At 43.2% G+C, this 25,513-nt stretch overlaps 1 protein-coding gene across 4 annotated transcripts; it reads right to left on the bottom strand.

The window, feature by feature from the left end:
• Positions 1-3,638: 3,638 nt before the first annotated feature.
• On the bottom strand, positions 3,639-23,505 carry IRF2BP2 (interferon regulatory factor 2 binding protein 2). 4 transcript variants are annotated; one of them, XR_015305475.1, is made up of 4 exons: positions 22,666-23,505; positions 13,751-13,809; positions 12,953-13,643; positions 12,026-12,817 (listed from the first exon to the last, which is right to left on the bottom strand). XR_015305475.1 is itself a non-coding variant. In XM_086950809.1 (3 exons), the coding sequence occupies exons 1-3, from the start codon at positions 23,186-23,188 to the stop codon at positions 6,248-6,250; spliced, it is 594 nt and encodes a 197-aa protein (XP_086806935.1). In that variant the 5' UTR covers positions 23,189-23,505; the 3' UTR covers positions 3,639-6,247. The 4 variants fall into 4 exon arrangements, 2 of the variants coding, with proteins under 2 accessions (XP_086806935.1, XP_086806934.1); XM_086950809.1 differs by lacking the exons at positions 12,026-12,817; positions 12,953-13,643 and adding an exon at positions 3,639-6,259; XR_015305474.1 differs by having other exon boundaries at positions 12,953-13,809; positions 22,666-23,487.
• Positions 23,506-25,513: the final 2,008 nt, after the last annotated feature.

Genomic DNA, 25,513 nt, shown 5'->3' with positions numbered 1-25,513 from the left:
ACTTTTCCGAAAATGATGCCAAAATGTTACAAAGTATTCAAATGTTGTGATACAAAACATTTTAGCATTTGCTCAAACGTTCGAAACGCATTATGCAATCTTGAATAAGATTTACAAGTGCATATTTTAAATCAATGAAGTCTAGTACTTGGGCCATGTTTGTCTGCTGGTGTAGTCAAACCAAGAGGCCGTCTTGTTGATGGGATTGTTAAAGCTACACATCCTTATGATAGAGAATAAAATAGTTCCTTTTAAGGAATGTGAGAATTGTATTCAAAATGTATGAACACTAAAGATTGACCCACAAAAATTCACAAAACAATTAGTCAACCAGGCATATCCACATATCATTAACTGCCTGGACCCAGCCCTAAATCACTCCGAGGTCCTGTTGAACTTCGCAGAAATTTTGAAATTAGCCAAGAGACTACTTACGGGGAAAGTAACCAATAAACACACAGAAAGGAAAGGTTGGTTTAATCACAACTGTACGAGAGCTCTAACTGACCTAAAATCCGCCCTCCATAAAAAACCAAGGGATGCGGGCCACATTCAACTTCTGAGAAGAAAATACAATCTGGAACGTAAACTAAAATTACAACAAATGAAAGAGAAACTCTGGAACGACCTAGATAAGAGCTCTCTATCAAAAAACAGTAAGGACTTCTGGAGAACGATCAGATCCCCTTTCTTCTCGGACAACAACTCTCCCAAGATAGAGGTGGCTATAGATGAGGGAACTTGGATAGCTCACTTTGAACAAATATTCAAAGACCAAGGAATCACAGACCATCCACCTCACCACCACAATGAAGTACAATACCCAATTTCAATATCTTTCGACATCTCAGAAATCCTGGTGGCTTTGGATAAAAGCAAATCCGGAAAAGCCCCGGGTCCGGATGGCGTGCCTGTGGACCTTTTTAAATGCAACCAGGAGCTTTGGGCACCTATCTTAACGAGAGTATGTACAGCAGCAGCCAGTGAGGGCATCTTGGACTCCTGGACTAGATCAATCATGGTCCCCATCTTTAAGAAAGGGGACCGACAGGACCCAAAATGCTATCGCCCCATATCCCTTCTGGACTCCCTCGGCAAAGTGGTGGGAAGGGTCATTCTGGGGAGACTGCAATTGTGGAGTGAGGAAAAGTCCATCATTTCGGATTTACAATTCGGCTTTAGAGAAGGCCTTGGGACAGTTGAGCAGGCACTTAATCTCAGCCTCATAATGGCCAAATACATGCACGCAAAGAAATCGACGGTATACATGGCCTATGTAGACCTGTCTGCCGCTTTCGACTGCGTTGCACATTCCAAACTATGGACAGTCCTAAGAGAGATGAATGTGGACCCCTCATTGCTGGACCTTCTTAGAGAGCTGTATTCTGGGGCCTCGGCCAGAGTCCGGTTCGGAAAGAACGGCGAGTTGACAGCATCATTTGGCGTGGAGCGAGGAGTTAGGCAGGGCTGCGTCCTAGCCCTCTTTCTCTTCTCGCTCTACACAACCGGCTTGGAAGAGGCGATGCTGAGGGGGGCCCAGGACCTCCCAAAAATGAAACAGAGACCGATTCCAGCGCTCCTCTACGCGGATGACGCCGTCATCCTGGCCCGAACCCCGCGTGAACTCCAGCACTCTCTAAATAGATATACCACCTTTATGAATTCCCTGGATCTAAAGGTTAACGTAAAAAAAACTTTTGTCATGATCACGGGGAGGGCGAAGAAAGGCAAAAAAAACATCTTTCTTGATAGCCAACCTTTGGAGATCGCCACACAATATCCATACCTCGGGATTTTGATTGACGATAACCTAACATGGAAACCAGCAGTAGAAGCGAGATGTCACATTTTTAAGCGCTCAATAGCAGCCCTGCAGACCTTTTCTCGGAAACTGGGTAGGAGGCGCCCAGTAGAACTGCTAAGAATCTACAACGCCAAGTGTCAGGCGATAGCTCTTTATGGAGCAGGGGTCTGGGGCCACACAGACGTTGGAGCCCTCCAAATAATCGAAAACCGATTTGTAAGATTTCTTCTTGCTACCCCAAAAGGCTCATCAAACTACGCCTCCCACATGGAATTGGGAATTCCTTACTTGCAGGATCTCCTTAAAATTCAGCCATTGCTTTTGTGGAGGCGTATTTGGACCTCGGAAGCTAACACACTATCACAGTCGATAGTGGCCGACATAATGTCACTTGACCACGCCCACAGAATAAAATGGCTTCGCTACATTAGAAACTTTTTTACTGACCTTGGCCTCGAAAAACACTACCTCCATCCAGAATCATTAGTTGCTCTCCCAAAAAAGGAACTTGCACTACGGCACTTGGAAACATTAAGACTGTCAACCGAGTCAGCAAAACCTTCAGTGGTTCACGCGAACACAGTCCAGCAAACGTTTGGCATCCAACCGTATCTTACTCTCGATACCAAAACATACGAGAGGATGCTGCTTACCAGGCTCAGGCTGAACCTCTTTTTTAGACTGGTCGCCTTTCCCTTAAACAAGGCCTGGGACCCAAACCTGCCTCTGTGTCCTTGTGACGCGAAATCAACCCAATCCAATATCCACGTCATCTTATTCTGTAAATTTTATCATCCCCACAGAAAATATTGGATACTTCCGCTATGCAGGCGATGGGGCCTCAGACAATGTCGACCGGCCTTCCTAAGACTGCAAACTTTAGAGTCTGAAGAAGTCTGTTACCTGGTCTTAAACTTTTTAAAATGCATTTTGAATCACAGAAAAAACCTTTAGCAAACTGCACTAGGGAAAAAGAAAAAAGAAAAAACATAATGACTTAATGATTGAAGATTCCCTGAAACAAAAAACTTCTTTTTTATTTTTTAAACAAAGAATACTCGTTCCCTTTTGCCTAATTGCACAAATGTTTTTACGAAATGGTCTTTTTTAATTTACGTATATACGAACTTTTATGCTGATTGTTTCTTTTATGGTTTTCTTTGTGATTAACCGAATAAAGAATTATTATTATTATTTTAAATCAATGAAGTCTAGTACTTGGGCCATGTTTGTCTGCTGGTGTAGTCAAACCAAGAGGCCGTCTTGTTGATGGGATTGTTAAAGCTACACATCCTTATGATAGAGAATAAAATAGTTCCTTTTAAAGGAATGTGAGAATTGTATTCAAAATGTATGAACACTTTTTATAGAATGCTCTACAAAGGTATTGAAACACAACACTGATTGTATACGGTCACAGGATGCCAGGACATGAGCTACGGTTGAATCATGAATTGAAGGAGGTGGTTTCATTTGTCATTAGTGGGTGGCTGAAAGACAAAATGCTAAAGGCTAATCTGCAGTCTTTCTGCAGGTTATCTGATGAACTTTCATTACAAAATGATCTTTTAGTGAGAGGTGACAAACTTATTCACCACTTTTTTAGGAAACATATTTTAGAAACAGCACATTTTGGTTATCTAGGTAGGAGTGTAGCCAAGCGCAGGATACGTTACAACTTGTGGTGGCCGATTTAGTTAGAAGTTGTGTGCAATGACACGCATCTTGTTACTGTTATTCCCGAACTTTTTTTTATCTGTGTCCTACTAACACATGGCAGAAAGTGTTTGTTCATTTTTCAGGACCTTTCCATAAGTTTTTTATTTAATTTATATAAAGTTTTTGTATTATAAGTTAGGCATATTGGTGTAACAGATATATTAATAGTGTCTGTTGCAATAAACAGTATGACAGTAAAGAAACAGAACAAAAATAATACAAGGCTACATTTTGCAGGAGTACAGTTGTCCTCGGAGGACACTTTTCCAGTGATACAGAATTCACACATCTGGTTTACATATACATCGTTATTGTTCTTCATTATCGTGTGACGCGTCTTGTGCGGTTGACTTAAGTATTGTAATAGCGGTTCCAAAATGTCTTTAGGCTTAGACTGGGCGGGTCGCTCTTCGGCATATAGTACAAGGTTTTCCCTGCAATATATTAAATCCGTCAACCAATGTTCAGAGGTCGGGGCAGCAGCGCTTTCCCAGTTTATCACTACCCTTCTTTTAGCTAGCTACAAGGCGATTCGTACAAATTTACCTATTCCTCCCTTCAAGATTGGCGTGAGACTCAGCAGACATATGTGGTGTGCACTCTATTGTAATGTTGGTCATAGCGTTTAGCCTGCGTGTCTCCTCAATCCAGTAGTCTGCTACCCATCTGTATTCCCAGGCCAGGTGCCAGAAGTCTGCTCCCACCATCCCAATTATCTTGGAGGCTATATTTGAACAGTTTATGTGGTGTGTGATATACCTGGTGATGGTATTTGAAACAAATTATTCGTAGCTTTCCGTTTGATGCGAGTGAGCTTGTGAGCTGACAAAAATGTTCCAACTCTTTCTGTGTAATCTGCAGGGCCAGTCTTGTGTTGGTGCATAGTATTGAGTAGTGTGTGCGTTTAATAAATGCACTCTTATTTTTATAAAGTACAGACTGGACAATCAACTATTGAGTGTTATTTCTGCATACTGGTAAATGGCGATTACTAGCCTACACCTCCTCCCTTGAGTAAGCCTTAGACTGCTCTACAACGCTACCCTAAGAGTTAAGCGCTACAACAGGGTGTTTGGTTCCCAGTGATGTACAAATGTGACATCTTATTTGTGCAGGCCTCACAGATACTACCCCGTTGTCCAACAGGAAGTAAGAGGGGTTATACCTCAGTCCTGGCAAAAGGTGGTTATAGTGCCAATTTTCAAGAAGGATAATCTGTCAGATCCTACCTACTATCGGCCTATTTCTTTATTGAAAGCTGCGGTAAAGATCATTGGACGGATACTGTTGAAGCGAAGTACTGATTGGGTGGAGAGAGGAAAGATTTTATCAGACATTCAATATGGCTTTAGGCCAGGGCGGGGGACGATTGAGCAAAATCTTAATCTCTATCTGTTAATCTCTAAACACATGGTGGCTAAGAAATAATCAGTTCCTTTGGCTTTCATGGACCTCAGCACAGCATTTGATATAGTGGATAGTTCAAAACTTTGGGTTATGTTGGACGAATTGGGTGTGGAGACTCCTCTTGTGTAATTTACATGCTGGTTTGAAGACCTCAATTAGATATGGTCCATTAATGTAATGCACAGAGCACTTTAATCTGGGTCGAGTTTGGCAGGGATATATTTAAGCCCCTATGCTTTTTTTTCTCTATACTATTCAGTTAGTGATTTTTTTGTGGAAAGATGTTCCAGGAGTATCCATTAGGCTTATTCCTGCATCGCTGTAAACTGATGGTACAGTGTGTATGACACGTACAGCAAATCATCTTAAGCTTTTATCGGCCATAATAGTGTTCTATGATGGCATTTATTTTGGGATCATTGAGGGTTGTGCCAGTGGGACAGTGGCTCCTGGCCTCTCTACAGCAGCCTACTTCATCTCTTCCACCACAAGTAAGGTTACTTGACGACACAGTGTTTTCAGGGACTTCTCCGTTTCCCACATAAATTAGGATTAGTGGGTTCACGGCTTTAGTCGCAAAGACATAGCTCAAGAGGTGGAGTCTTTACTGCTGTGATCTAGGTATAACTGACATGTTCATATGACAGGACAGTTTGTTGGGTAATAATTGCTGCAAAAATGAGTGGAAGTCTGATGGTATTTTAAAATTACACACTTGATATACTGTGAATTAACTTCAACTGTGGAGCACTGTACTTTGCAAATGCTCCCCAAAACAGCAACAACATTTTAATATGGAGTGTCCTTGAGCTTTCAAGTAGGCTATGGAGAAATAAATCAGTGAAAACTTCACTTATGTCAACTGCATTGTTCCTGTTTAAAAATTTAACAGATGTGGCTTCTTTTCCACAGGAAAAATGCAGTTCTTAAAAAATATGGATTCATAGACAGAAGCCAAAAATAAATACCATAGCACAGGAAGCCGTAAATATAATCAATGATAAAAGAAACAACATTCCCTTTATAGGTTTGAAGAAGCAACTGATCACTCATGTAGTGCCCTGATCTGGTATACATCTCATAGGTAGCAAGAAAATAGTGGAGAAATTGCCTGTTATTTCTGTGAAAGTCTCCTGGTGGCACAGCAACTCTGCCTATATATTAAACTGATTTCCTCTGAGCGCGCCAAACGTTATACTAAAATAATCAATGTTCATAATGTTTTGTCAGAAATGGTTTAAGCCTGGGGGAGCACAATTGTTATAGGTCTCCATTCATGGCGATTGAATAGGTTTGCCTCTGATGTCATGGGCCATCTTACTGGAACGTCTGAAAAATAAGAACAACATACACCCTTTTAGCACCGCACACTGAAGGTGGCAAGCCAAGCAATCCAATGGTTACTTAGGGAGGTGGTGTGCAGATTATTTAGCTCATTCTGCATTGATTGAACAGCCAATACTTTATCTTGGAGAAAAAATGTGATTTGGTACTTTAATCTTAACACAAAACATTCCTACACAAACATGGGGATATAAATATCTTAATAAACTAGGGGAAAATTGAGACGGGGTGATCATCATGCACAACTGATTCAACCTATGTTTGGAACTTTGACATTGTGATTAGTTCACAAGTCTCTAATGCCCGCTATTGTGCCCGATATGATCTGATACCAAATTAGAAATGCCAAGTATATTTTCAGGACCTAACAGGAATGACAGGGTAATTAGAGGTCACATACACATGCACAGCAGTTTGTTCTCTAGATGGCATTTGGGGTACTACAACAACAAAAATAAATTCTCCAAACAAGAGATATAAACTAAGCACCGGGTGGAAATGATTAAACTGGTCCCGTTTCTATAATCTCTTTGTGGACCAACTTACATAACACTTTCACTAGCTCTATATTATTGGAAATTGTTTGACAATGTTTATGCCATTCCATGGCTGAAGGTGGTCATAATATTTGAAATGACCGTTGACGTTTATGCCATTCCATGGCTGAACTAAGTCATGAACTTAACCAAGTGGCTAGGCTGTCATAGTGTAACCCTGTGGTTTCCAAACTGTGCGCCGCGGCGCCCTGGTGCGCCGTGAAGGGAAGCCAGGGGCGCCGCGCACGATGTGGGACTAAGTGTTTAAGTCTAACTAAGAATGTGTCACTTTCGCCCCCCCGCCTCCGTGATGAATAGGTTGCTCTGCCCCTAGTGTCTGCCTTTCTGAAGCAGAGCATCACGGCGGCGGGGGGTGCACAAACAGCGCACACAGGACTCGGCTACAGATCCTGGCACTTCTTATTCAAAGGCCAAAGATGATGCCCATAATCCGGCATTTTGGCGCCTGGCAGTTCTAACCATTAAAAAAGACAATCAACTCTTTCAGCTGCTGATGAGCTGTGAAAGAGATGCTGGTCAGTGGCAGAAAGGAAGGTGTTGCAGCACAGGAGGGGGTCATGCTCCTTGTGGAGTCATGAGCACCTTCGGTTATTTAGATGCAAATAGCATTGAAAGAGTAAATTAAACTAATGTTTTCATTTTTTCCCCCTCAATTTTGATATAGAGCAAACCCAACCCAAACATATTGGAGTGCTTTACATGAGCACCAATGACATTTCATAAGGACATGTTACTTTTTTAGATACGGAGGGCCTCATTTATGAAGGCCTTGCGCCACTGGTGCGTCACTTTTTCCCATTTTAAAAGTGACGCACTGGCGGCGCAAGACCTTCATAAATAAGGCCCGGAGAGATTAAGTTACTTGCCCAGGATCACAGGATGTTGAGCCAAAACCAGAATCAAACGTGATTCCTCCGTTCCAAAGTGGTAGCTCTGACCTCAAGCTCCATCTTCTCCCCTCCTCTACCCATGCTCAGGACCTGTCCAGGGAGTACACTCGTAATATCTATGTAATACATCTGTGGTTCCCAAAGTGTGCACCGCGGCACCCTGGTGTGCCGTGAAGGGAAGCCAGGGGCGCCGCGCCGCTGTGCAGGATGTGGGTCTGAAAAAAATATATAATTATCCTCAAAATGTAGTGAAACTGCGAGCTGCCAATTTTGGAGCTGGGGAACCGGGTTCGACCCTCGACGTCAGCTCAGAATCCTGTGTCATTCTGGGCAAATCACTTAATCTCCCAGTGCCTACAAAAACAGAATACATGAATGTATCCTTGTGTAACGTGACTGATGCTCTTCGGGTTGAGTTTGCGCTATATAAATCTGCAGCAAAAAAAAAAAAAAAAAATCCAGCCGACCAAAACACAGAAAAAGGGTAAAACTTTTCAACTGTCAAATGACATTCACGAATGTTCCTATTATGACGGCTTTTTCAAATTCATGTGCAACGTTGTACCAAGTCCATTATCAAGCAGAAAAATCACATTATTGATTACATATATTTTGGATTCTTTAAATGGTGGAATAATTTAATGATTGGGAGAGAGAGAGGGTGTTCGTGCGCGGCTTAATAAACCTGTGGCGGTATCCCAGTGTTCTCTCTGGGAGCACAGATATGCATAAAATGACTGTCTTTAACCTCCATTGGGTGGGTGGGTGCGGGGTCAGGGTGCTGGTGGAGAGCATTGGGTGGGTGGATGCAGGGTCAGGTCCTTGTGGAGAGCATTGGGTGGGTGGGTGGGTCAGGGGCCTGGTGGGGAGCGTTGGGTGGGTGGATGCAGGGTCAGGGGCCTGGTGGAGAGCGTTGGGTGGGTCAGGGGCCTGGTGGGGAGCGTTGGGTGGGTGGGTGCAGGGTGAGAGGCCTGGTGGAGAGCGTTGGGTGGGTGGGTGCAGGGTCAGGGGCCTGGTGGAGAGCGTTGGGTGGGTGCGGGGTCAGGGGCCTGGTGGAGAGCGTTGGGTGGGTGGGTGCAGGGTGAGAGGCCTGGTGGAGAGCGTTGGGTGTTTGGGTGCAGGGTGGGGGGCCTAGTAGAGAGCGTTGGGTGTTTGGGTGCAGGGTGGGGGGCCTAGTGGAGAGCGTTGGGTGGGTGGGTGCCGGGTGGGGGGCCTGGTGGAGAGCATTGGGTGGGTGCAGGCTCAGGGGCCTGGTGGAGAGTGATGGGCCTTTCTCTAGCCTGGTTACTTTTAGTGGGAGTGCTTTATAATACTCTATGTATGCATTGAGATGTACTTTATAAGATCTTTGTGATTGCAAATATAGATTTATGACAGTGATGGCGACTCTCTGAATCCTTCATCACGTCTAGGCTTGATTCTTCATGTAGACCAGTGGTTCCCAAAGGGTGCGCCGCGGAACCCCGGTGCGCGGGTAAAAAAATGGTGGGGAGCCACGGCCAACTGCCAATTAGGTCAAGGGAGCCACGGGTCAAAAAAGTTTGGGAACCACTGGTGTAACCACACAGGGCTTGATTACAGATGCCCTTGAAGGGTTTACCCAATTTACCACACGACCTGCAACATATTCTACTAATCAAGAGCAGTGTCCTCAAAAGTTAGTACATTTATATTTTAATACATTTATTGGTAAACTTATTACTTTTAGCCTTACCTTAATGTAATATTGGCCAGAGGGTGTATATATAATTTTTCTTTTCTGGGACCACCTGGCACTGGATTCTGGTGGCTGGTTCTTTGACAGGATATACACTGGGCTGACATTGACTGTCTGTTGTCCATGTTAAATGCGTAACTCATAGCAATGCCCACAGATCAACCGCACTGCTCCAGCTCATCAGTGTCTTCTACAAAATGGGATCTTGGGGCATTGATAGTGTGCGAGCCATAGAGAACCCGGCAGGGGGAAAACACTGCTTTAACCGCACATGTGCTGCGGTCTTCAGATTTGCGTAGGGCAATCTGTAGAGGCTGCGTGTTCAGACCACTCTGCAAAGGCCATCCTGTCAACCTACACAAGTGCTTTAATGAGGGATTAACCAGGGGAGGGAGTAGATGGTGAACTGCATTCAATACATCTTAGGTAGCAGAAGCGAACCACCACTGTAAAACCTCAAAGTAAATAGCTGCAAAATCTTGATTCATTTAACCGCATGCGCGCTAGCGGGTTTTCCCGCTGTGCGCTGAGATTTGAAAATCGCGCGGTTTGTGACAAAGCCAGCTCGTCATCCGCGTAGCGCAGGTAACGCCCATGACGAGCTGGCTTTGTCATCCGCAGCAAAGGGTTTAAATCTTGAGGGAAGCTCTAGACACGCACTGTTTGTAGCCCAATGACCCAAAGCCTGCTTCGTGTATATACATGCCAAGAGGTCTCTGGATCACGTCAGACAAAAAAGGTACACAAATAGTCTCCATTGGAGAACTAACTAATTTAGTCACTTTGATTTTACGTTATCCAAGTTTGAGAAGTGTTAAATAAAAAATGCCAATGAATCTGCTTGCCCCCTCATTACTAGTTGAACATTATCTGATGCAGTCATTAGTGTACTTAATACAACCCCCTACAGAGATTCTCTGTATTTATGGGCTGCGAAAATTAGCCTGGATCAAGAATTTCGCACATGGAAGGCTTGCATTTCCTACCGCGCTTAGAATCACAATCCATGTTCTGCTGTGATTATTTACATTCGCTGGGCGCTTAAGATCAGAAAGAGTTCTGTTGGAGGGGGGGTGTTATGTAATTGTTGCAAGATCTTTACTCAAATAAGCTTTGTTTTTTTAATTTTACATAATGCCAGTGAGTTTCCATGTAGATTTTCGATCTAACTGTCCATTGCATGACAGCTTTTAGATTTAATTTCTTTCAGCACATCTCTTTTTATAAATACATCATACTTTGGCATTGTTCTGGTAAATCTTTCTCTACATCTAATATTTTAGATCCCTTGTACTGGTATTAGCAAAACAGACAGTCCAGTGGGTTTTACTGTAGCCCCAATCTTTGCCTGTTGACATAGTGGACCCTCCTGTTGTTTTTGTTGTCAGGCATATGTTGCAAGAACATTGGTCTCTACATCATTGCCTTTGCCTGATCCATATTTGAAAATGTCTCCTGTTGCACTGTATTTTAACGTACATTTATCTGTATGAATTTATTTTACTGTTTTTAGTTGACACTTTCATGGTCAGGATCGACCGCATAAAGATATTTGACTGACCCCCTTTTAATCTATTGAGCAGGCATCTGGGTGTACACTCTTAGGGACCCTCTAGGCACGGATTGAAGGAGGCATTTATATCAAATGTACATTTACCTGCACGTCCTATATGCTAGGTATCTATCTATAGGAATCTACTGAACTGTTAAGAATTCCTTGCTTTCGTATTGTGAAGCGCTCTGATACCCTAGTCAGGGTCTTGTTTGCCCTATACAAAACACTAAATTAATAAAAATGTAGAATACAGTGAGATTACACAGTTCAATCCAAGTGTGCTGCAAAGGTGGAAAAAAATACATGCAGATGTAAAGGCGTGAAAAAAAATCTAGACAGAGGTATCATTTAAAACCATCTGCTTCAGGATCCCTACTAAGTTACAACACTTATCGCTAACATACAAGTCTCATTTCAATAACTAAGTAAAATAAGGATTTGTAAAATAGAGCAAGGTGATTGCTATATTCCATATGGCATTACTTTATACATTTGAAAAAATAAGCAACTACTACTAGAATAGATAGTTGATGGATGACCAGTAGGCGATTTCTTTGTTTAGAACTGGTCAGCTGTTGTTCAGCGACAAGCAGTTGGTGGGGAGGGGCAATTCTATTTACACCTGCTCAAGGTCCTGCTAATAACTATAAGAATCATTAAGTCATATGATGCTTATGCACCACTGATGGAGAATGAGGAGAAATACTTCCAATATTGGAGTTGGCAGAAAGTGCAGGGTTAAATATATGCTATATTTTTAAAATAATTTAAAAAAAAGATTAAACTGACTGCATACTTCAAAGAAGTTTTCATTCAATGAATTACTAATTGGGTCAAGATTTTTTATAGAATATTATGGATATATTGTTTTATTTGCGAGTATAGTTTACAAGATTAAGTTAAATCTAACTACAGATACATTTAATTAGCCTGAAAAGTCAATGTACACAGACAGTAAGCTGCAATTAGCAAACTATTACACTGAGTAGGCCATTTAAGAGCAGCAAAAATGCAGACAATGTAACATTTATATTTTCTCATAGCACAGTTTAATGACTGCTGTAATGCCAGAAATAAGAACTCAGAAGTAGAGAGTGATGTTTTAAATTACACACGATTTAGACACTGATGTATTTCAGTATTCGCTTAACTTCTATTGCAAATAGTACACAATTTGAGTTTTCATAGAGCATTTGAATTTGTGTCATTTCTGATAGATTTAAGGAAACTAAGGAGAAGTATGAGAATTCAACAAATTTACCATACAAAAAGAAATCTGTCGTTTTTTTCTTCTTTTTAAACTTCTTTCAAATTTGGATTTCCCAACACTTTCTCTTAGAGCAATCGAAGATGGGACTTGTAAGTTTGTATAAAAAGGAGCTATATTTCTCAAAGAACGCTTTCCAAAATTGCCCATGACATTTAGTGATTTTCTTTGGCCAGAAAGCCAACTACATGTAGCAATAACTATTGCCTTCAAACAAGATTTATCCAGCACAAAAAAGGTGGCATTAGAAATACAAATTGGGAGAAACTTGCCATAATGGACTACATTTTAGTTTGGCAGGGTCATTGCTGTCAATTCATACTGAAATGGTAATACTGAAGTGATACTGTAACTAATTCCATGGAATAATTTTGAGACATTAAAGGTCAGGAAGTATTTTGCTTGTCATCAGGTGCATACAATACCAGTATAAGCATATCAGTTTGCCAAGTGCCGTTAAGTAAAAAAAATGTTTTAAAAAGTATTTAGTCACAGCCTAAGTTGAAAGGTAAACCTTCTCAAGCGAAACATACTTGTAAATATCATTAACCACATGGCTGTTGAAGGAATTCTCCTCCTGTGCTGGAAATTGTAATACTCCATGGATCATGACGAGCTCAGCTCGTCATAAGCACACGACCAGTGTACTGCATGACGAGCTGAGCTCGTCATGAGCAGGGAAGGGGTTAAACGAAAGATAATTAGCAAGTACATAGCTTTGTCTTCAAAAATATAGAAACAATGTATTCAAAATTTGTATACCATTTTATGACGTCTATATTTTTCTGTTTCCAGTATTCGTACAATTTCGGTTATTTTAGCCCACAGAATGTCCAGAAACAATAAAAATGTCAAGAGTCTCTTTCTTTTTTTACTTTGACATCTCCGGCAAGGATAGTAGCAATCTCACCCTGCATGAAGGCCCAAGGAACACTGGAACCCACAAGCGGACATTTCTCTCCACTAGGGCAATATACTTCTCCGCTTGCTCCTTGCTGCTTGATACTATGCCGTGAGCAAGGAAAGCAGAACTTGTGAGATGGTACAGAAGGGCACTGTACAAAATGGGTGTCCTCTAATCGCTCACGACACAGAGTGCAGCACAATGGTAAACTGTTTGGAATATAAGACTCTGGATTGCTTGGAGGGTGGACTAGCTCCATTGCAGAACGCGTAGATGCGCCCACACTTTGAATATCCCCGGGGCCCATCCTTCTTTGGTTCATAGATGGAGACGGTGGACTATTGCTACTTCTCCTGGCGGTGGAGCGTATCTGGTTTAGATCTTTGGAAGTCGGGTTTCCACCAGCATTATCTGCAACCAGTATGAGGGAAGCCATCGGCGACTGGGTGTTTTGTGTAGATTCGGGTGGTGTGGTTTGGCTGGAATGGGGAGATACAGAGGATGGTGGTGGAAGGAAAGACACATTTGTCAAAGATTGGAGTTTTAATGCGTCTGCTGTCAACCACGATAATGCTTCCCCATTTACCTTGGCAGGTCCAGCATCATGTTCGGGTGCCACTTTTCGGGACTTTCCTGCCCGAGGGCCTAAAATAGAACAAAAAATTACAAGAATCTTCACTGACAAACTACATAAGAGATTTGAAAACAGATTCCATTTAATACAATAACACTGAAGAAACACTTGCTGGGGAGGCCAAACAACAATATGCTTGTTTCTTTGAAATATCCCAATGTCCATCAATCCTCGCTCAATATTTCACAAAATGTGGAGCTACCCATATCACTTTCAGCAAAAACAGGCAACCGTTGTTTCTTACATAAATCTTCCAGTCTTTTTGAAGTATAAATAGCTTGTGCTCAAATTCGACAAATGTATGTGTTCAACAGAAGCCATGTAACACCATAGTAGTAAAGTTTACCTGGAGATGCGTACTTTGCAAAGACTCAAAAGCCATTATTCTTACTGGCTTTTTAGGATTCGGCCTGGCGAAAAGCAGTGCATGCGCTGCTCTGCCATGCAGAGGACCTTCTGGAATCAATATGATTTCAGCGTGCACGCGGGGAAGACAAAAAAGACAAAATGTGTACGCGGGGATTGTCCCCTTTACTGGCAGCGTGACACTCTGTGGACTTTTTTTTCTGCCGCCAGTAAAGGCAGTCCCCGCGTGCACATCTTCTGTCTGTCCCATGACGGGCCCGCGCTTGTGTTTCTATTGCCTCCGTTTACTTTCTCTTTTGACAGCTCCCTGAAAGGGAGGCTTGTAACGCTTGTATCAACCAGCAGCATTAACTATCAGGGACGTGTATTTTTCCTTTCCCTTGTAAACATGGGCCTCCAGGCCCCAGGATGCTCACAGGTTCTTCTGTATTAAAGATAAGGATTGGCTGAAACCTATTCTCACACATGAAATAATAGACAACAATACACCACCCTACTACTTCCAATTTTCCACACCCGAACAAGATCTTAAAAAGTGACGTTTCAGAATACATACATGGGTGCTCTAGATAACTTTTGCCCACAGAAAGTCCACACATTCAGGAAGTAAATTCGTACTTGATAACATAAGGCAAGCATTGCGCAGTCATTAAAAAAATATGAAAACGAATCAGCGCTTTAGATTCCGATTAATGTTGATTAGGATATTTATTGCGACCAATATATTCTGACACCGCAGGGTTCGATATTTATCGAGTGGGATAATAGCACCCAAAAGACGATTATTGCCTGAAAAATGGGGCATCGCGTAGAGGCGGGAAAGACACCGAAGGCTCGCGCCAGGTGCCTGGCTCTGGCTCAGCGCATCTTGAAACTTCGAGCCACAAGCAAGCCGATCTTCTGTGTGGCTTCCGGAGCCACCAATGCTCCAAACTCATGCTCCAAGAATACCGGACAACGCAATATGACTGAATAAAACAAATCAAAATCAGATTTTTTTTCCTATTAGCATTCTCTCAGAACTATAAGTTGCAGGGCATGCCATTACCAAAGGTTAATGCCGCTGACAGAGTCCAACAACAAATAAAGATTTTTCTGTATTAGAATAGATCTTGGATGGATAAGAAAGAATGACAATGCCTTCTCTTCATCGTGAAATTGAGAGTGAAGATGGGTAGTCTTCACCATGTTTTACTGCGCTACCTTGTCTTTCCTGTCTCAGGTCACCACTTGGGCTGCATGCGCTCCTTCGATGGCTCCAGACAGGAGTTTGCACATGCCTGGTTACTTGGGAGACATTCACTTCGATGATGATGAACATTTTACAGCTCTGGGCAGTGACAGCGGGATCAGTCTTCTGAAAGTAAGCAATATGGGATTAATTCCATGCAAATGTCAATATTTAAGACGTATCCTTGTCCTCAGAGATAGGGATCTGTTCTCAATGGAGGAGGACACTTTGTGAGGGTCGCCCATCCCATGATATATTGCACTTTATACTGTGTAGCTCTGTGTGAAACACAGAGACCATCCTGGAGTGAGGGTTCTCAAACTTCCCAAAAGAATGACTTAGTTTGCCTTCAGCACTTTGTGTAAATCTCTTTTTTTGTGTCCGATTCTTTCACAAAAGTACCTTGTATCTCATAGGTAAGGGCTATTTTATTTCCAAAATGTATCTTCTGTAGAAATTTGTACCGCTGTCCTTAATTAGATTGTTCCTGCAATCAAATTAAGAAGAAACTATGCACTTTAACCTCTGCGTAGACAATAGCTATTCATTCAAGTATTACTGATGCTAGTTAACTACAGTCATTTTAAAAGCTTTTATGCCATTTTAATTGTATTGGATTGGTTCATGGTGATGATGGGCTTGTTTTTAAAGGTCTGACATAACATTCATTTGAAATGTTTTTGTTTTATTGCATGAACTACATATATGAAGAATGGTTTTACCTTGTGCTTTTATGGTCGTATGCATTGGCTGAATAAATATATTCTGACTGACTTAGTTTGCCTTCAGTGACCTCAATATCGTAACACTCATCATGGTTTATAATTGATTGACTTCGCCCTACAGATAGCCCCACTATAGACTTCTGCTAACCACACTCCAGTCCTTACCATTAGGTTTGAGGCACCTCACATTAGAGCACATAATCAGGTATGGGGAGCATTTTTCCCCAGCTGTGTGCTCTTCCAGGCTCCACACTTCTGATGCTAAATCAGATTTTTGTAGCAAGGTGTTTTATTCATGATGAGGTTCTTAATTACTAAAACCACCATGACACCCCAGTTTGGACCCAGCCATGAGCAAATCAGTTTTGACCCTGCCCCTATGGGAACAGTCCATCTGAACTGCCAGCCAATCCCTTGCTGGCCTGGAACATATGCAAACCTGGGACCGGTTTTGCCCTTTTTATGGCTCATCAGCAAGGTATAGCTTAATTCCAGTGGCACAGTGTGCATGTGACCCAAGTCTAGGCATACTCATCCCACTTAGGATGTCACACTGAGGTACACAAAAAAGTGGATAGAATGCTTAAAGTAATCTCAGTCACTAGGAATTACTCAGCCCCATCTCAGTGCCCATATGTGAGCGTTTGTAGGTAAGGGAAAGTAGTGAAGAGGTGACTAGCCCCTACAGGATGATATGCTAATTTATTAACAATATTTTTCGGCAAGTGTGTCATCACCAGGGCACAACTGATAAAATTATGGGCTTATTTAGAGTTGGTGTATTTGGGAAAAGGCATATGTCCTGTCGGCTGCGTTAAGAGTGCTACTGACATTGATGCACGCTTAGTACAGGGATGGGACTTATGCCAATTCCCACATTCACCTAACTATAAATACGTAAATAAGGCACTCAATGTGAAAACCTGGAACTGCACAATAGTACAGGTGACTGTTCTGCAGGTCCAGTAATAAGAGGAATGATATAAGTTGGGCAGGATAGAAGGTGAAGGGACCATTAAATAGGTAGAAGCCAATTAAGTCTTACAGCTTGGGAATCAAGTGGATTTACTCAGGAATGAGATCCCATGTTCTCTGAATGAAGACTGAAGATTGGTTTGAGAATGATGGTCCTGATGGTGTGTGGAATTTCCAGGGCGAGTCAACACTTGCTCCTTATATTGCAGGCTTCACCAGAGATGGCTGGATAATATAGCTGTTTGAGGTACAAGGCATTGTAGGCAGCAGATCTTTAGGGTTATCCGAGCAGGAAGTGTGAATGGACAGGACTCAACAGAACAGTGCTGTGATCTGATTTCTTTATACCAGTGTCAACATGGACAGTTATGAGGTGTGGTTTTTATTTGAAATATATGGTGACATTACATCTGCGTCTGTATGATGCAGCTGTGCCATGAATAGCTATTTTTAACGTTCATGCCAGTTGACTGGTTTATGGAATACAAAATGGGAGAGGTGTTTTAAGTAGCCATTATGAAAATATAGCTTGAAATCTGAGCATGCTGTCAGATCCTTGACACTTAAATCCTCAGGCAGACACTGGAGTGTGCTGTGGGACAGCTGCTCAAAATCTATAAAAACCATTCATTGCCACATTAAGAATGTATGATAATACCCCTATATTTAACGATCTTCACAAGAGTGCTAATATAACTGTGTAGCTAGTGACTAGTATAGGAAATTCTGGCTAGGCAAACTGTGCACTCCCTTGCTGATCCTTTCCAAAACACAGCATTTTGAAACTTCAGCAGTTCCTCCATTGAGAGATCACCCAAGCCCAAGATAATCGCACAGATTTATTAAAATTGGGTCCGTCTAAAGGTTGAACTTAATATAAAGGAACATGCACACTCCAAATCCATCATAAACCTCTCCTTCCACACAAAGGCTCTAGAAAATATGGAGCTATCACAAAAGCTTTCTAGGCACAAACGTGCTTGCATAGGTTTACAAGTAGATGATTACTCCCTTTGCATGATTTATTCTGTTTGATTTCCTTTGCATGTCTGGCTCCCTTGCTACTTCTTCCACAAGGGAACCGCTGGTAAAATAACTTTGTAACCTAAACTTTACCATTCAAATTGCAGACAAGGCCCAACTGTACCAAATCCCCGCCTGTGCTGCACATCCACCATTTCCACTCATGGCTGATCGCCACCTAGTCTTCTGTGGCCTTGGAGCCTTAATTCCCAACCCTTTAGAAACTGCCACACGTAGTGCACATGAAACACCAAGCATTTCAATTCTTGTTGGCTTTGCTACATTTTCAAGTTGTCCACATCATTTTCAAGGTTGTCTGCATAATAGCTCTATCCTTACATGTGCCATGCTTTCAATTTCTTCACCCTCTATCTTCCATGCGTTTCCTCATTATCCACCTTCTGATTGAGTACATACACCTCTGTTTATTCAGCTTTATTAAGGTACCTTTTCAATTTGGCTTTCTGCAGCTGAAATATATTAATTTATGCAATTTCTCATGTTTGAGAACAGGTACTCACCCTAGGTTAAGCTGGCCAGGCTTGGATCGTCCCGCTGTCCAATTTAGTTGCCCAGTTGTTGTGAATGTACGCCTGTGGAGAAAGAATTCTCCCCTCCCCCATTGCCTTTTACGTTTGTTTTCATTATGAGGCATGGTGTAGATGTTCCTCATTGGCGTAGTGTGGTACCACCTTCAGAGACTTCCCTTTCTGTGTACCAGAGAAAGTAAATGTCAGGTTTTAGGCTCCAAACCCTGAAATCTTCAATTATGGCAGGTGATCCTGTGATGCTACAGGAGATTCATAAAGTTCTCACATGCCTGATGAGAGAACCAGGGTTGTAATTCTTAGGCGTTGACAGTATATTTGTCAATTTGGGGACCCTAAGTTCTAGAAGCTCTCGTTCACACAGAAGCCAGGAGTTGATACTGGACTTTCCAGGACGCTTGGATCTTGACTTTTTTTGCCCTAGGCCGTGCCACACTTGGAGGAGGAAGGAGCTCCTGGTAATTAAATGGAGCTACTTAACATGAAACTACAAAGATTGATTTAGTTCCCAGTTTAGAGTAGTGAGATGTGATTGTAGAGCCCTTGTCTCTGCACAGTTGCAAAAGCCCATGACTTGAATCCAAACAAAAGAGGCAGAGCGACCCAGGTCCCTAGACCCACTTTCTTAGGTACTTTTGTCTAATTGATCTTGAGGTTTATTTTTTCTTCAAAAACATTCTACTACCAACTTGGTCATCTCTGTCAGAACACTCATTAAGAACGAACCATTCGTCTGATTTCACATACCCCAACCCCCACTAATGATCACAGCTAACTGGTATTAATGTAAGATATCACAAAGTAATTGGAGTAAATGCATGCAAATGTGTTCATGAGAGCACATGACTAAATCGCAGTAAGCAACATTTAACCACTGGATTAACCGCTAACCTTGGATTCTAAAGGAGCGTGCCACTTTCTGTAAAGCCCTCAAGTGCCTCATAAGTGGTATATAAAGACAATTCCAACAACTCTTTACAGCAGGAGTTTCCCAAAAGACTTACTTATAGAAAGAGCAGGTTCTGCCCAGAAGTCACAATTCATTAAAGACAATTCCATACTTCCTGACTCCAAAACTGGATTCCATTCTTAAAGAGGTACTGAATCCGCCCTAAACGCTATCTCTAATTCTATTCTATCTGGGCTGACACCCTAAGCATACTTCTCTAACTTCCCTCTCCTTTTTAGGTCTCTCACCTGGCGATTACAGCGCGAAAGCGACAGACGGGCACACACATCCGGAATCGGATCAGGTCGCGCGCGGACAGCATACCGGAAACATGCACCCCTCCCCCCACACTCACCGGGCTCTTTCCGCTACAGGCTCCGACACTCCGCCGCATCAGCGTACCACGCTGGTTGTCCCTCTCTCCCTCGTCAGCGGGTCAGTGTCGGCAGCAAGCAGGGCTCTCCACGAGCACGGGAGCCCCGTTAGCTCACACGCTCACTTCCGGCTGGCTTCACGGGCACAGGAGCACGGGGTAGGCTCCCGTCTGCTTCCTGTCTTTTTGCGGCCCCGCCCTAACACAGGTTGCCTGGCTTCCTGTCCAAGCCGGGCTGCGGTGGTGAGTTTGTCAATTAATGTGCTTGCAGCATGGCGCCTAGTTTAATATTTTTTTTTATATTTAATTAATGTGCACGGTGCTGGGCTGCCGATGCATGCATTTGTGCTTACTCTTGCTTTTTTAAAAAGAGTTTTATAGAGCGCGTGACTTCACACAAGGATTACTGCTCAGCCTAGTTTTTCTTTTTGTTCACCTTACTCAACTGTTGGAAGTGTTTTCGCTTTTCTTGGCTCTATGTCTGCAGCAAATTAAATTGTTAGCTTCAACTCTTCACTGCCACATATGTACTTCTAACACTCCGTGGGGAGAATTTAGGAAAATGTGGAAAAACCATCAATGTGGCGAGATGCTATAAGCAGACTCACACTGATCAAAATATGCATATACAGAACTGTGCCAAGACTCTTTCACCGCAGGCCCATGAAGGAGTACGCCTGTGGTACCTCCTTAGACATATGCCCTGCACCCCGGCATTATCCATTGGGATGAGGAAGTCTGTACACAATGTGGACCCTGAGACTGCAGCCCTCACACTGCACTCTGACACACTCCACCCAGCTACCGGCCACTCTAGCATTAAACACTGACAACACACACCATGACACAGCAGATTGTCACATGTAAGGTGAAAGTCTTGATACCGCATACAGTGACAGAGAATGCTGGAACAGTAGACCACAACTGTGTGTACGTCAGAGGTGGGCTAACATCCGTCTCCTGCTTGCACCTTATACAGCAGCCCCCACTGAGGCCTGCACCAACCTGATCCTGTCCCAGTCCCGCCAGGCAGGCAGGGACAATGGCCGCACACGGTTGATTTGCTCCTTTGCCGCATTTCAAGATCACCTGTTGGTCGACAGTGTCACATACGTGATAGTCATTGTTGGGACGGAAGGGCGAGGTTCTGGAAAGCGCGCGCAGCTGACCCGAGTTCCCCATGTTCACCCTCCTTTTCTGAGCAAGACTTACCGTCAGCTCACTGGGTCGTGGAAGACTGTCCGTGGCGGCACCAACAGATTCCAGGGCCTGCTTTAGCTGGCGCCGGACATGGAGAGAGTTCTCTATCAGACAATCACCCACCACCACCCCCTTTCTTTTGTACCCTCCTACTTCCAGCGCTTAAAAGTGGAATCTAGCCTGCCTGGGTGCTGTACCAAATCCTTATTCAAAATACCATCAAATATTATATGCTTCAGTTTTAGAACAAACTGTTTTGCTAAGAATAGTGGTGACCCAGATGCAAAAATGACAGTTTCATCTGGAATAGCGTCTGATGGAAGTAAGCATATTTTGTGGAAAAGCAGCCTTGTTCCACAAACGGATCACTTAACTGTTATTCCAGGAGCCTGCTCTTATTAGAGGTGTATTAAGTAAAGGTATAGGTGGCAGGAAATTAAAACAAGCATTTACAATGCAATAGGTCTCGTATTATTAAAGTTATAGCTATTGGCATCGTAAATGACTGACTTTTATTCATTTGTTTTTAAAACCTGCAATCGGTGCATAAACACGCACTTTGAACGTATAGTCCTTGCTTACGATGAGCAAGGATGGCAGTAAACGAAACTGCCAGCCTTGCTTCTCATAAGCATTGACTAGAAGTACAAAGTGCTTGTTTACGCACCAATGCAAATGAATAAAAGGCATTGTGATTTACAATACCAATAGCTCAAACTTTAATAATGCGAGACCTATTGCATTGTAAATGCTTGTTTAGCTATGTTACCCAACAGGCACACACAGCTACTACATACAATGACAACATTCTACTTCCCTTTTAAAATCAATTACCAAAGCGCTTCCACTCCTCAACAGTGGCTGTTAGCGTTACCACACAAAAACAATAATACCTACATTGCAGACACCCATGTACCATAGTACAAGGCAGCCAAAACAGCACCAACGCGAAGTATATCAAATACAATGCATTCCTGCCCTTTCCTTTTAACTCCGGGAAGTACACCACAGTGACTTACTCGATGCACTGCTTTAAAAACTTGTAAATGAGGGCCTAGATTTTAATGACACTTTTACATTCAAATCTAAAAGCACCATGAATTACAAGGCAGCGCCCGCATCCAGCTTCTGTAGCTGTCTAGCTGTAGTTAGGTGAAACCAAAGTCTTTCCTGGACTGTAGCAAACAAAGAGTTAAAGAAATGGGTCTACAGCAGCTCCAAATTCAAGGGTAGAGTTGAACTCTGAACAACTAGGTGCAGCGTGCCACCCACGCCCGAACTGTGGGACTTATTTACAAGCCCTTTCAGCCACCCGTATGTCACTTTTCCCATGCTAAAAATGACGCAAAAGTGGCGCAAGGGCTTGTAAATAAGCCCCTGTGGGTACCACCTACTTTCGGAATACTGCACGGCACCGACTCACGCGACATCACCTTAGATGTAGTCGGATATAATATAAAAATAATCCCCCTCTCACCTGCTCTGGGGGCGGCGCTGCCTGGTTCCCTTCGGTAGCGTGGTTCGGGGTACGGCTGTGCTCCGTGCTGGTGCAGCGCCAGCAGCGTATCTCGCACGGTGCGGGGTTTATTCATCCACTCATCTGGTTTCTCCTTGGAACCTGCAGGGTCTAGGCGGCCACTGGCCATCGCGGGGCGGCGGGACCCGGGACTTTGTCGGTTTACCTCTGGTGGCTCCTCAGGCTTCGGAAAACCATTGGAGTTGCTGAGGGGGCGTTCTGGGGCAATGCGAGGCGGCCTTTCAGAGGCAAGCGGCTTCGCGAGCCCTGGCGAGCAACGATCGGTCGGCGGCTGGCCGTACGCGTGCTTCAGATGCCGCGCTGTATCCAGTACCAGCTCCACGCGGTCAGCACCCTCGTAGTTGACACAGCCGCGGCAAACGGGCTCAGTAAAGTCCCAAAGCATAGCCCAAGGCATACGGGGCAGATCACATAGGTAGCACGACTGCCGCCGCGGCGTGGGCCCCGTCGCCTGAGAGGACATGGGGTCGCGGCTTTGGCGTTAATAGCACTGGTAGGTGGGACGCATGGCCTTCCGCGAAAAGATGGCTGCCTCGCGACTGTGACACTATCCCGGTTTCTCGCTCTTCCCTGGTAGTGAAATCACGCGCTCGGACGTGGAGAAAGCGGCGCTGTTGATTGGTTGATGTATCGATCAACGCCAGCGAAGCTGAACTCCAACGGCGCGTTTAACTACCTTAGAGCTAACTGCTTGGGTGGGCGTAGGCTCACGTTCTCACCAACACCAACTTGTTTCGATATCAGTGCGCGCTCACTTTGAGAGGTAATGCGAGCACGCGCCCTCCTTATAACCTAACCGCCTCCCTTGCAGTCATTCATTGACGTGACATCACGGCAGCAAGAGGCGCCCGGTATTAGTATTGAGGTAGAATTCTTCCACAGCTTGGATGTGCGCGTGCTTAGTTAGCCATTTGAAGCAAGGCTCACTGCCAAGGACTTCACTTCAGTCCGAGAATAAATGAGTCATCATGGTAGATAACTGAGGCCGCGCTGTATACGTCCATTATATTACCGAGCTAAGGCAGCACTTGTGGAAAACGTTTCGCTAAGGTAAGGCCAGGATTTTCCTGGTCTTTATTTTGGCGCTGCCTCCTATGTACGCCAACCTTGTACATAGGGGGCAGCGTCAAATAATGTGTTTTGCAGTGGAACGCCCACTGTAACACACTGCACGCCCCTTTCAGGTCTCGCATTAGGAAAGTTTGAGCTATTGGTATTGTAAATGACAATTTTTAAATTTTTGTTTTGTTTTTGAAACTAGCGAAATTAATAGCTTTGTCATTTACAATGCCAATTTTATAACTTTCGCAAATGTGACACCTATAGCATTTGTAATGCAATATGTGTTGTATTCATGTGACTTACATGTATTGATATTACAAATAACAATGGCTTTTATTTTTTTAAATAATTAATACTTAAATAAAAGTTATTGTAATTTATAATGGCAATAGCTTAAACTTTTGTAAATAACTTTTTTGTGAAGATTATGTTCAGTGTATTTTATTGTGACGAAAATCTAAGAACAGAAGTGAAATATTAACATCTTTTTGTTATGTGTATGTGTAATAAAGCTTGAAACATTGAGAGAACATATTTGAACCAGCTGTTGTTGAATGGTTGCACAGATTGATGCTGTGGTGGCGCTGAGTGATGTTGTGATGGCGAACAAGTGATGCTGTGGCGTTCAGGGATGCTGTGGTAGCGCAAAGTGATGTTGTGGTGCCCCTGAGTGATGCTGTGGTGGTGCTGAGTGATGCTGTATGCTATGCTATGTTTTGTTTTGCTATCCTATGTTTTGTTTTGTTTTGCTATCCTATGTTTTGTTTGTTATGCTATGCTATGTTTTGCTATCCTATGCTTTGATTTGTTATGCTATGCTATGCTGTGTTTTGTTATGCTATGCTTTGTTTTGCTATGCTATGTTTTATTATGCTATGCTATGTTTTGTTGTGTTTGCTATGCTATTATGTTTTGTTTTGCAATGCTATGTTTTGTTGTGTTTTGTTAAGCTATGCTATGTTTTGTTGTGTTTTGTTATGCTATTTGTTGTTGTTTTGTTGTGCTATGTTTTGTTATTGTGAGAAGTTGGTCTGGTATATAATGATCACTATTTTAGTGAGCACCTTGCACCCGTCCAAACAACCGTTATGCTGATTGGTTGTAAGTCAACCTTGTAGACAGGAAGAATGGTCCTCCCCGACCCCGATAGCCTTCATCATGGAGCTAGCCCATATAGCCCTTACTGAAAATTTCTTCAGGTATGAATCACAACTCTACCACAAGATCCGTGGGACCTCGATGGGTTCGACATTCGCACCGAGCTTGGCCTGTATCTATATGGCCACCTTCGAAAAGAACCACATCTACCCTGCTGAACAGAACCCCTTTCGAGATAATCTCACACTCTGGCGTCGATATATCGACGATATTTTGATTTTCTGGAAAGGTGATCGTACCAGCTGCGAGGCCTTCTGCACGTGGATCAACCAGCAAGACCCCTTCTTGAAGTTCACAGGCACGATCTCTGAAACATCTATACCCTTTTTAGATCTGACAATTCAGTTAGATCCCACAACAATTACTACAACCCTCTTCAAGAAGGAGACCGACAGGAATAGTCTACTCATGTACAATAGTCACCACACGAGATCCCTAAGGGACAACCTGCCATTTGGGCAATTTCTACGGCTTCGTAGAAATTGTACTTCTGTAACAGATTACAAACAAGCGAGTATCCTGCAACACAAGCTTCAGGATAGGGGATACCCCACACGACTTCTGAAGA

This window comes from Lissotriton vulgaris, unplaced genomic scaffold (genome assembly GCF_964263255.1).
Source record: "Lissotriton vulgaris unplaced genomic scaffold, aLisVul1.2 SCAFFOLD_578, whole genome shotgun sequence".
Classification (NCBI taxonomy): domain Eukaryota; kingdom Metazoa; phylum Chordata; class Amphibia; order Caudata; family Salamandridae; genus Lissotriton; species Lissotriton vulgaris.
Note: the sequence above shows the minus strand (reverse complement) of the source record. Positions and strands in the feature narration are given on the sequence as shown.